This window comes from Clytia hemisphaerica, unplaced genomic scaffold (assembly GCF_902728285.1).
Source record: "Clytia hemisphaerica strain Z4C2 unplaced genomic scaffold, Clytia hemisphaerica genome assembly, whole genome shotgun sequence".
In the NCBI taxonomy this organism is placed as follows: Eukaryota; Metazoa; Cnidaria; class Hydrozoa; order Leptothecata; family Clytiidae; genus Clytia; species Clytia hemisphaerica.
The window spans coordinates 229,394-241,939 of record NW_027104522.1 but is presented as its reverse complement, the minus strand read 5'-3'; the positions used below and the strand labels follow the sequence as shown (position 1 = coordinate 241,939).

General features: G+C 37.4%; 1 protein-coding gene across 1 annotated transcript in view; it reads right to left on the bottom strand.

Moving 5' to 3' along the window:
* The window catches only part of LOC136821959 (centrobin-like), a 52,667-nt gene that overhangs the window by 14,313 nt on the left and 25,808 nt on the right, over positions 1-12,546 (bottom strand). Inside the window, exons 15-21 of the mRNA XM_067078179.1 lie at positions 12,416-12,493; positions 11,981-12,043; positions 11,565-11,620; positions 2,915-2,980; positions 2,471-2,561; positions 1,498-2,011; positions 882-982 (exon numbers count right to left, since the gene is read on the bottom strand). Of these exons, the coding sequence (XP_066934280.1) occupies positions 882-982; positions 1,498-2,011; positions 2,471-2,561; positions 2,915-2,980; positions 11,565-11,620; positions 11,981-12,043; positions 12,416-12,493 (969 nt within the window). The remainder of the gene's footprint in view (positions 1-881; positions 983-1,497; positions 2,012-2,470; positions 2,562-2,914; positions 2,981-11,564; positions 11,621-11,980; positions 12,044-12,415; positions 12,494-12,546) is intronic.

Below are 12,546 nucleotides of genomic sequence, written 5' to 3'. Positions count from 1 at the left end.
TAGTTAAAATAATGGAAGGAACAAACTGCAATCTATACAAATTGATATTATTCCGTTACGATTATTGTATTACTTTGAAACTTAATTAAGTCGTTAGCCAATCTGGAAAATCTGCGCCTCTTTGTTTCGAGTTGCTGAATAGCTTTCGAATTTCCTCTCCGACTTTAATTGCTTGAAGATCTGGGATATTAAAATTGACTCATTGAACCTTTAAGAAAAGCCTAAATTTTGAAAGAACATAGGGAAGTTACATTTGGAGAGGTCAGTGCCTCAAAACTGTTCACATACAAAAATTTCCAGGCTGTCCATAAAGAATAATAAAATCGATATTTCATTTCCTTAAAAGTATAATGTTCGAAATAAATTCTATTTACCTTAAGTGGATTAATTTTTGCGTGGGTTTAATTTGGCGAAAAATGTTGTTTTTGGAGAACAAAGGAATTAATACAGTACAGTCTCCATTAACTCGAAACTCTATTACCCGAATGTCTCCCTAAATTAAATGTTCCTTAGTTTATGTTTTGTTACTCGTTGTAATAAATAAATAAACAAAATACTTAATTAGTTGTTCACCATGATGTGTCCTCCTTGAATTATGTTTTCAAATCTAACTCAAAGTTGATTTAAATTTCATATCAACATTATAACTGCGTCTTAGTCTGTGTAACATAACAAATGATGAGCATCTTTCGTAGAACGAATAAAATTCAGTGGAGTCTCCTTAACTCGAACAATTTTTCTCGTCCCTTCAGTTTACAATGCCTTATAAAGCTTACAACATAACACGAAGTTTCCTTATCTCGAATAAATTTGTATTCCCCCCGTGTATGTTCGAGATACAGAGACTCCACTGTAATAAGACATAAGAAGAACAGACTTACTGTTTCGATGAAATGTGTCAATTGGACATTTTTACCATCTGCTAAACTTAAGCGACTTGTGTCTGTTGTTGTTGCTATACCACGTGATTCGGATAAACCAACTGAAAAATAATTCACAAAGAATCATTAACCCTATTCATACTAGGCTTTTAGGGGCAGTTCAAAACTGTGGGGGAGCTGTTCCTGTACCCCCCCCCCCTTAACTTTTGATCTACAGTGAGCAAAAGTTGAAATTGTTCTACATTTTTTTTTTGAAAATCAAAACTATTTCTATACTCTTTCTAAAAGCAATCGGTTTATTCCCCTTTAAATTAAGTGGTCAGGAGCTATGGTTTCAAGTCTGAGACTCAGTATTTTGGCTTGTTTTGGTCTTTTCCCTCGTGGTCTAAGGGTTAATAGGCCCGATTGTAGTAAAAAAAACTAAAAAGTATTGCCAATGCCCCAAAAATCGAAATTTTGGAAAATTGAAATAAATATCCGTAGATATTCACTTAAGGAAAAAGTGTGCAAAATTTCAGCCGAATCCGATCATTTTTGAAGTTTCCACCCTGCCCTAAGGTTTTTGTGAAAGATAGACACAGATTCTAGCTCAACTGAACATAAATCGAAAACAGACCTTCTTCCTCGTCAAGATCTTGGTAAAGTAACGAAATTGGATCCTGTTTGTTTACATCGACTCTACTTGTATTTACTGCTTCTTGCAACGTCCTGTCTGTGAAAAGTTTACGTGAAGGACTGTCTGTGTCTTGTTGGTTGGTTGGTCTCTTGTGATGAGCGTTTTCGTTCTTTCGGTCGACAGGTGATGAGGTTCTTGGACGGTTTATGACGTTTGGTTCCTTTGAAGGTGAATGAAGTCTGGGGTGTGATTGTTGTGGGGTTTTTTGATGTTGATAGCTCATACTGTTGCCATGGTGATCTTGTTGTGTTTCAGATAAAGATGGCTGCAACACGCTGTCTTGCTGCATCGATGTTTGATGATAGTGTTGTTTAGGGTTGTGTGTTTCAATCAAACGTTGTGGTGGTTGTTGATTTTTGTGGTGGGGTGTGGCTAAGTTTTGATGTTGGTATTGATGCTGTTGGTGGAATGTTGGTGTTAATGGTTGAAATGATAAAGAATCGTCAACGTTTACCTTAAAAAGAAAGCGAAATCTTGATAATTATTAATAATGATTTATACAATGCGCTGACTTTTAATTCGCAGATAACAAAATAAATACAGGGACATTCAACCCCACTGAACTGACTAAATGGCTGATCAAATCATTTTTCGTTTAAGTCCGGTTGACAGTTTTGGCATTTCTTTATCAAATAGATGTTTTGGTATATATCATGAATACAGTTAACAATACAGTATAAAACGATGGCGTTGGTCCTGATATTCGTGAAATACCAAAGCATCTTATTGATGAAGGATACGTCTTTGTATCTCTTTGAGGTCTTCAGACTGTTGAGTTATTCGTGACCTTCATAATCGAAATTATTTGTGTTCATTCGTCTGAGAGTTAAGAGAAGTGTGAGAAATGGGAGCACCGAAAAAGTATCACTGCGGTAAAGCAAGAAGAACATGAAAGATGAGTAGAGGGTGATACCATTTTATTTTTTTGGTTGTTACTGATGAGTGAGACAGTTTCATCCCAGTGCTGTTGCATCATCAACTTCATTCGCTGCATCAAGTCACTCCTTGGTAATAAAAAGATTTCATCGATACATATAATGGTCAAAGCAAGGTTTTTTCGCTTGAGGCAAAACGGATTTTACACAGTAAATTACCAAGTCTCTTTAAATACTTTAAGGGCAGAAAGTTTTTCGAGCAGAAGTTTCTTTGCGAAGTCAAAAAGCACAATTATATTCCACTCCTAACGATCTTTTCAACGAGCACAAATCTAGTTCAAATTCTTTCAAAAGTTACAGCCTTTTTCAGCTGCAGATTATATTGAGACAGACTTTAGTAAACATAATCCAGCTAAAAGGAAATTCGAGTAATGTGGTGAGTGATATGGAGAATCTATGGCAACAAAAAAATTTTTCCAAACCTTTGTTTTTCAAGACTTTGTCCAGCGATGCTCAATGATTCTATTTGCTTCTTGGCTTTGTTCAAGCTATAAAAAATCAAATCAGAAAGTTCAAACTGTAATTTTTAGTGCGTTTCATTTTTACCGATGAGGGTAAAATTTCAACTATACAAAATAGGCAAAAGATAATGAAAGGGACAAATTATAACATAGTTGTAGTTACAATAACTTGATATCATCCTATAACAGTTATCGTAGTATCATAATAAGACTCATATTACTGTATTATACGGATTGAAAACGAATCCAGCCTTAATGTCAATACACTTACTATGCTTGAGCACGCCAGTGACATTAACAAAATCTCTCGCTTTCGCAGGGTAGGAACCGACCCACTGTCAGCCGAGGGTTGACATTACTGCTCTGGGGATAAGAATTGATTGAGACTAATTTGAAGTTTTTTGGTATGCATTATCTGCATGTCTTTACTCCATAAGCATATATTAATTATATATCTCCTTTCTACTGAAAGTTGCAGGCTCCTTATCAAATATCCTTCGGAATGCTAGCCATACCGAAGGTGGGCCAAAATGAAATATGGCTGCCTGACAACCCCCCCACAAAAAAAATGTGACGTCCTCGTTACAAGATTTCGTCAAAGATACATTCTAAAACTAAGTAAATAATAACTTTCTAACATAAAATACTACAATCTTTTTGGTATATGTAATTTGGTTTCTAACAATAAATATTCTAATAATAAATATATCTAGCAATAAACTTTTTTCATGAAATTTTCAAGAACAATTCAAAGGTGCCATGTTCATGCGCAATCTCTATTTTATTGTCCTTCTTGTCTTGGCACCATTCTTGGACCGTCAGGCCACTCCCAGTTGCACAGTGGGCAACGCTTTGCCACAGGATAAGTGCTGTCCAAAGACAAATCCATATAAAAGTCCAAATAATTCCTGCAGAATGCTGGCTGCCCACAGCAACTGGTCTGCGTGTCGCTGTTGCCAATCTGGTCCATGCATTCATCGTCTATGTTGCAAGGTGAAACAGTGGTCCTACGCGTCCAATCCCTTATAACCCTATTTCGTGACAATCCATCAGCCCCATTGTTAATCATCCATTGTTTCGTTACAGACATAATAATAATTGATAACAAATAATAACAGCTGTGGAGGAGCTTTAATTTATGTGAATGAATGAACTGTACATTTACCTGTTGTGTTAATTCGTGTTAAGACTTACTGACAATAACTGATGATACTGATCGTGACGAGAACTAACAATTGGTGAAGACCACCGCACCCTGAAGAAAGGTAATCTTCTTCATTTTTACATGGTAGCAGAGGAACAATGGCATCTACGTCTTACAACAAAGCTCCTCCTTTGCTATCGTCCAGTAAGACATATAGTGATTGGAAGAAACTAATCAATATATGGACGGAGCTCACAACCCTTGAAAAGAAGAAACAAGGTCCAGCATTGGTATTGACCCTTGAAGGAAAAGCACAAGAAGCTGCCCTTGAATTGTCACAAGAGGAAATTACTGGCGAAAATGGGATTAAACAAATCTTGACAAGGCTTAACAAGATTTATGAAAAAGACAAACTTACAGAGAAGTTCAACGCAATTGAAAAATTCGAGGGATACAAACGTGTCAAGGAAAGCACCATTCGTGAATTTCTTGTTGAATTTGACAAACGACTACACAAGATAAAGAACTACATCCAATATCCTCAAGATCTCCTTGCCTATCGCCTACTCAAAGCTGCTAACCTCGAACCAACACATGAAAAGTTAATCAAAGCAACCATCACAGATTTAAATTATGAAGATGTCAGAAACAAACTTGTAAAAGTGTTTGCTGATGACTCAATCTCTGGCTTAGAAAGTGATTTTGCAGGAGTAAAGATCAAGAGCGAGCCAACATTTTATGGAAGAGAAAGCGAAGGGGAAAACACTTCTGAAGAAGAAGAAAATGCCTTCTATACTAGAAACCGCCAGACCTATAAAAATAAGCCAAGAGGAGGAACCATTCGAAAAACCAACTATCGGATTGAACAATCAAGTAAGCCTGATAGAAGAAATGTTCATGAAAAAGCTAAAAACCCATTAGATCGGTTTGGTCGAGTGTCAAGATGTTCAATTTGTGATAGCATCAACCACTGGCAACAAGAATGCCCAGATCGCAACTCCACAAATAATGAAACCTATGTTGTCCATGAGATTATCCTTCACAATGTGGATGATTCTGAAGTTAATCTTCGTAACCTGGTGTCAGAAACATAGAACTGTGGATTGTTAGACTGTGGTGCAAGCAAAACTGTATGTGGAGAAGTATGGCTAAAACAATATCTATCATCATTACCTGAAATTGAAAAGAACGATGTTAAACATTACAGCAGCAAAAGTGTATACCGCTTTGGTGTCGGTGATCAAGTACAAGCTTCTCAAGGTGTCAGTATTCCTGCGTACATTGGCATCACAAAGGTGCAAATCAAAACTGATGTAATATCAAAAGATCTACCCCTCCTACTATCACGATCCTTCATGAAGCGAGCAAACATGGTTCTTGATTTTCAAAAAGATGTGGTATCAACCATGAACCAAAATATCAAACTCAATACCACAAGTAGTGGACATTACACCATTCCACTAACTAAACCAAGACAATTGCTTATGAATTTGGAAGATCGGAATACAAGAATAACATTCATCTCTACAACAAATCAAACAAACAAGCAAATAGCTATCAAACTTCATCGCCAGTTTTCCCACCCTTCCTTAAAACAATTACTATCCTTAATTAATAAGGCAGGCATCCCATGGTCCAACAATCACGAACTAAAGGAAGAACTAAAAAAGGTAGATGCTGAATGTACCACCTGCCAAGTGTATCAAAAGGCCCCACCTAAGCCAATTGTTGGCTTACCAATGGCAACCCAATTTCAAGAAACAGTAGCTATGGACCTAGACTGGAGTCGTTTATAATGCGTGTAATACAGTAGTATAGGCGTTATATGATAATACGATAATTGTTACGGGATAATATTAGTTTGTATAAACGACTGGAAGAATCCGGTGTTCCGGCCTTATAGAATCCCCGGCTAGCTACGCAGAAACTTGCGTAGCGAGAAAACAAAGGGTTTTTTCTGAAAACAAAAGAAAGCTTTTCTCGGACGGGGGTGCTTCCGTAAGAATTTGGCGCGCGAAAGGTAAGGAGAAATTAATTTTTGATCAAGCAACAACAAACTCTCAAAACAAAATGAAAGACGAAAAAAAAAAATTTTAACACACAACAAATCAACACACATTTTTTTTTCAAGAAAAGTTTTTGAGCGGAGAAAAAAATTATAATTGCAATATTGACATGCCACCATAGACATGACACTTTTCTTTTGTTTGGAGTTAGTTTAAAACAAACGAGAAAAATCTTTCGAGAGAGAAAATTGTTGTGTGTTCTGATTTCTCCTTTTATGTGTTTCGACCAACGGTGTGCGTCTCGATTGTTTTTTCTAAACCAATCAAATCGATTTACGAAATCAAAACAAACCGTTTTTTTCCGAACAAGCCCCCTAGATTTTTTTTTCATTAACAATAGCAAACCAATATTAATATGAAGCTTTTGGCTTGCACAAAGGTTTCTAGACGACTAAAATTTGTTCCCTCCATTAATTTTTGTTTTATTTCTACTACTTATATCTGAATTAGTCGTCTAGCTTGCTAGACTACTATGGACCTGAAATTTTATGATAGCAAAATCATTCTCCATTTGATTGACATGTGCACCAGATTGTCTTCAGCTACAACTATCAAGAACAAAAACCCAAACACAGTCATAGAAGCCATCTTCAAAGTTTGGATTTCAGTGTATGGAACACCTGAAAAATTCTTAGTCGACAATGGAGGTGAATTTGCCAATGCTGATTTCATGGACCTTGCTGAGCAATTTGGAATCACCATCAAAACAACAGCTGCCGAATCACCCTGGTCCAATGGAATTGTGGAAAGACACAACCTCACTATTGCCAACATGTTGGATAAGGTGCTACACGACACTGACTGTAGCTTCGACATGGCACTTTCTTGGTGTACCAATGCCAAAAATTCACTAGCAAATGTTCATGGATTCTCTTCCTACCAATTGGCAATTGGAACTAATCCACGATTACCGTCAGTCACCACAGACAAACCCCCTGCCTTATCTGGTGAACCAGCAACAAAGTTGATCAAAACGAACCTTGATGCATTACATAAGGCTAGGGAAGCCTTCATCCAAAGTGAACATTCAGAAAGAATAAGAAGAGCCTTGTCACATAACATCCGTACTTCAAGTGATGTGAAGTATGTTACTGGTGATCAGGTGTACTACAAACGAAAGGACTCGAGTGAATGGCATGGACCCGGCATTGTATTGGGACAAGATGGACAACAAGTACTAATCAAACATAGCAGCTATTATGTTAGAGTACATCCCTGTCACATAACATCCGTACTTCAAGTGATATGAAGTATGTTACTGGTGATCAGGTGTACTACAAACGAAAGGACTCGAGTGAATGGCATGGACCCGGCATTGTATTGGGACAAGATGGACAACAAGTACTAATCAAACATAGCAGCTATTATGTTAGAGTACATCCCTGTCGAGTAAAACTGGTTCATTCTTCAGTTCAACAGTCAGAAGACAACAATCGTGATAGACTACAAGAAAAGACAACAACTGATCATGTCAACAGTACTACAACTCCCATCAACAATAACATGCAAGAAAACCATGCTTTGTTCTCTGATGAATCTGATGTCGATTCTGAAAATAACACACAACCACAAATCATGCCAACCAATGATGAGACAAATAGAATACAATCAAACTGCTCAAACAGCCATACCAGAAAGGTTGCCCAAAGAAAACCATCACAGATCCCTGTAAAGATAAAACCTAAGATCAATATTCGCTTCCAAAACAAAAACAACGAATGGGTCAATGCAAAAATACTATCAAGAGCTGGGAAGGTCGGCGGTAAGCACGACGGATGGTTCAACATTGAAACTGCAGATGGAGCCAAGAAATCAGTCAATTTCAAAAGCATCAAGGACATCGAGATTGAAGATGACGACGATAGTGAAACATCAATCTCAACAAACCTATTTCAGAGTAATGACAATGAGGTGTTAAATGCTAAGAAAAAGAACTGACTTCTTGGAAGTCCCAAGATGTTTATCTTGAGGTTGAAAATACTGGGCAAAGTGTAATGTCCCTTAGATGGGTTATTACCCCAAAGTCATCAATGGTCAACCATCAGTGAAGGCAAGACTCGTCGCTAGGGGCTTTGAGGAAATCCAAGACTTCCGTACAGATAGCCCAACATGCTCCAAAGAAGGATTACGAGTAGCACTACTCATGTCGGTATCTCATTCTTGGTCGTTACATTCACTTGACGTAAAGACAGCTTTCTTACAAGGTGAATCCATCAACAGGGATCTCTATGTAAAACCTCCAAAAGAAGCTGGTACAAACAAATTATGGAAACTTCGGAAAACTGTTTATTGCCTAGCTGATGCAAGCCGGAGTTGGTATTTGAAATTACGAACTGAATTGATCAAGTTGAAAGGAAAGCCTGTCTCTTTAGACCAAGGAATCTTTCTTTGGTTCAATGGATCAACGCTGTTTGGTCTCATGGCTTGCTTTGTCGATGATGTCCTATGGGCAGGAACCAACCAATTCGTCAAGATAATCGACAAACTGAAAGAGACATTCAGTATAGGAGCTGAGTTCAACACCGATTTCAAGTACATTGGAATACACCTTCAGCAAAATGACGATTGTACAATCAAAATTGATCAAAATGATTACGTCAAGGATTTGGAAGTCATTAGTCTGGCTCAAGAAAGGAAGAACCTCACGAAACAAGAACCTGTTAATGAAGCTGAAAGGTCACAAATCCGTCAAGCTATTGGAAAGTTAAACTGGGTTGCAGGAATGACGAGACCAGAAATCAGTTTCACGGTTAGTGAAATATCTTCTCGTATTGGCTCTGCAACTTTGGATGATATCAAACGGATCAACAAGACAATAAAATTTATCCAAAGTACACCAGGATACTTAACAATACCGAAACTTGACTTAAACTCCATGAAGATTAAAGTCTTCACTGATGCAAGTTTCAACAACCTAAATGACAGTAACAGCCAAGGAGGACACGTCGTCTTTTGCACTGATGTAATGGGCAGATGTACTGCAATGTCATGGTCGTCCAACAAAGTAAAAAGAGTTGTGCGATCAACTCTCGCTGCAGAGACTCTCTCATTTTCTGACGGAGCAGAGTCTGGAATTCATCTCTCCAACATGCTTCAAGAATTCGCTCCACAACTCCAAGATCTTCAAATAGATTGCATCACAGACAGTAGATCCTTGTTTGAATCTGCAGGAGCCTCGACAGCTGTGAGTGACAAAAGACTCAGAGTTGAAATCAACTGCATACGTGAGATGATCAAGAAGAATGAGATTGCGATCAAATGGGTCAAAGGCGAAAGTCAATTGAGCAATGTGCTGACCAAAGCTGGAGCCTCTCCCTTCTCCCTGATGGACGTGATCCAATCAGGAAAGCTTTTAGATGGTTAACTCCATCACAAAACTTTTTGTGTTATGAAAAAAAAAAAAAAAAAGTAGAATGATAATTAAGGTCATAATTTATTTGACACTTGATATGTATATAATATATAGCAATGACTCATTTCGGGATACAGCTTTTTAATGAACTCTATTCAAGTCTGCTGAAAGACAGCTAAGCTAGTTGGTTGTACCAATCTGGTTGGCTTCCGATGTAGATCTGTGGTTTAGTCGACTTGAAATGATACAGAGAAACTTGTGTTACAACGAACTTTTTATTCCTTACAAAATGATTAATTGAAAGTGAAGTCAACGTTAATGCTTTACTTACAAAGAGACTTTGAGTTTATTTATTCGTGACGACTCAACAAACAATGACAATTATGTTTTAAACGTGAAATTCGTGCAATACTACGTTACGTTACGATACGATTTTACGATTACGATTACGCTACGATAACAATGCAACGATGAAGACACATACGATATTCGACCAACGAAAGAAGAAAGAGGGAGATTGTTAATCATCCATTGTTTCGTTACAGACATAATAATAATTGATAACAAATAATAACAGCTGTGGAGGAGCTTTAATTTATGTGAATGAATGAACTGTACATTTACCTGTTGTGTTAATTCGTAAGACTTACTGACAATAACTGATGATACTGATCGTGACGAGAACTAACAATTGGTGAAGACCACCGCACCCTGAAGAAAGGTTATCTTCTTCATTTTTACCGGTGCGTCTGGCCAGTGGTCGCATGATGAATCGTTAGTCCGTCCAGGAGATGAGTCGGGTGAGGTCTACACTTACCGTTCCTCTCCTTCGAACCCGTCTCAGGATTCTTTGATGCTCTTTCTTCACTATGGCGCCAGCTCTTACAAATAATTTCTGAAAGTGTGGATTGTTCACAAATCCTCCAAATGGTAAGGGGCGTGAACCGTGTCCCATCAAGTTCAATTCACCCTGCGTTGTGTGGTACATCAACCATAAGTACCAACGTGATGTGAACCATGAGAGGGACGAGTTTTGCCTGATAACGAATTGATGATTATTCGCACACGTTCCTGCAGCTCTTCTCTCACTGCCGCTCTGGCATCTGCATTTAAGCTTGTGAATCGTTGATTGATTTCCACACTGTACATTTTGCTGTCGTATTTTCTTCTACTGTTGGCAACTGCTCTCTATACTTGTATAGCACGTTAAATCTTTAATCTCCGAATTGCTCGTACTGCACCACAATTCTTAATGTTCGGACTAATGTTCGCGAACCACACCATGATTTTATTTTACTCTTGATTCATATTTTACCATAAATATTTGTAAGTCACAACATTCGTATTTCCTCATAAATACCCGCAAATCACAAAAATTCGTACACATGTACCTCTTGTAATTGCCATTATACGTTAACTAACTTCGTCGTTACCCTGACAAAGGGGAGTTTCCGGGTGCTGACCTTGCTCAAAGGAGCCCGGGAACAGTTTAGTGTCTTACTCAGGACTTACTGCTACTCATAAAAATTCATTCAATATCGCTATCTTTGTTAAAGAACCTTCAGATTTTCTCACTTCTATTACATTCCCCAGAACATCACAACGGTCCGAGACCCATTAGGATCTCGGTAGAACCTCCAAATGTCAGCCGAGGGTTGACATTACGGTTCCGGGGATAAGAATTGATTGAGACTAATTTGAAGTTACGTTTTTGGTATGCATTATCTGCATGTCTTCACTCCATAATCATGTATTAATTATATATCTCCCTTCTACTGAAAGTTACAGCCTCCTTATCAAATATCATTCAGCATGCTAGCCATACCGAAGGAGGGCCAAAATGAAATATGGCTGCCTGACACCTACTCAAAAATTCTAAATCTTTAGTAGCCCAACAACCTCGTTTGAAGACTTAACCTTTGATATGTGCGCTTCCAACTCAACCGAAAAAATATTTTAGAAAAAGTTCTGTCCCCTGTGTTATAGATTACCCAACTAGATTTTTCTTGGACGGAAAGTATACAATCATCAAAAACCACGATTTCTTACTCTTGTTCGTGGTCTGTTCTTAGTTTTGAAATTTGATCTTCTTTCTTCTTCATCTCCTGAAGGTGAAGAAAACGACTATTATAAAACTTGACGATAGAGAAGTTCTTTAATTCTCTTAATGAGGTCAGTGACTACACGTTTTCTTATAAGAACAAACTTTATATATAAGAAAATAAGGCTTCGATGGCAAAAATATTAAGAACAAGTTCAGAACATTTCAAGGCTTCGAGGACTCCAAAATTCCCGATTACTTAGGAAAACGGAAAAAATATTCACAAAATGGCGAAAATAAGAACATAGTAAGAAATTTTTAGGCTTCGAAAATTTTGGATGTTCTTATAAAAAAAAAACGCGTAGTTTAATGCTCGAGCAAAATTTTCATATCAAACTTTATAGATGGTTCTATACAACAGTACCTGTTGATAAAACTTGCGATATTTTTCAATTTCCATCTTGTGTTGTTGCATCAACTCAACTATCTACACGAAAACGGGATAAATTTTACTTTAATTTAGTTTTTTATTGGTATATAGTCTAAAAAGGTGGTAACGCCAAACTAAACTTTCCAAATTAGCTTAAAGCTCATTGGGACCAAAAAAGGCTTGGATTCTGACCAGATGACAAACAATATTCATCTGGGTTGAGCAGAACTTTTGTAATTCAATTTTCAGAAGCTTTTCGGAAAAAGACAGGGGAAGAGTGGCGTTCTTTCTACGTACGGGTACATAGTAGTTGAAACCAAAATTTGGATAGCCCTAGAATACGCCCGCAAAACTTATTTATTTTGGCAGACTATAACAACTTAACTAACAGCTCCGACCTCGTAATTCAAGACGCAATGATGCACGTACCTGTTTCTTTTTGGAATTGCGTAGTTCAGTTTCTGTGATTGAGATTTGTTGTTGTATTTCTTGGATCTGTTGATTGAACTATTAAAATAACACACTAACTTTATTAATCTATTTAGGTAAGCAAGTTCTTG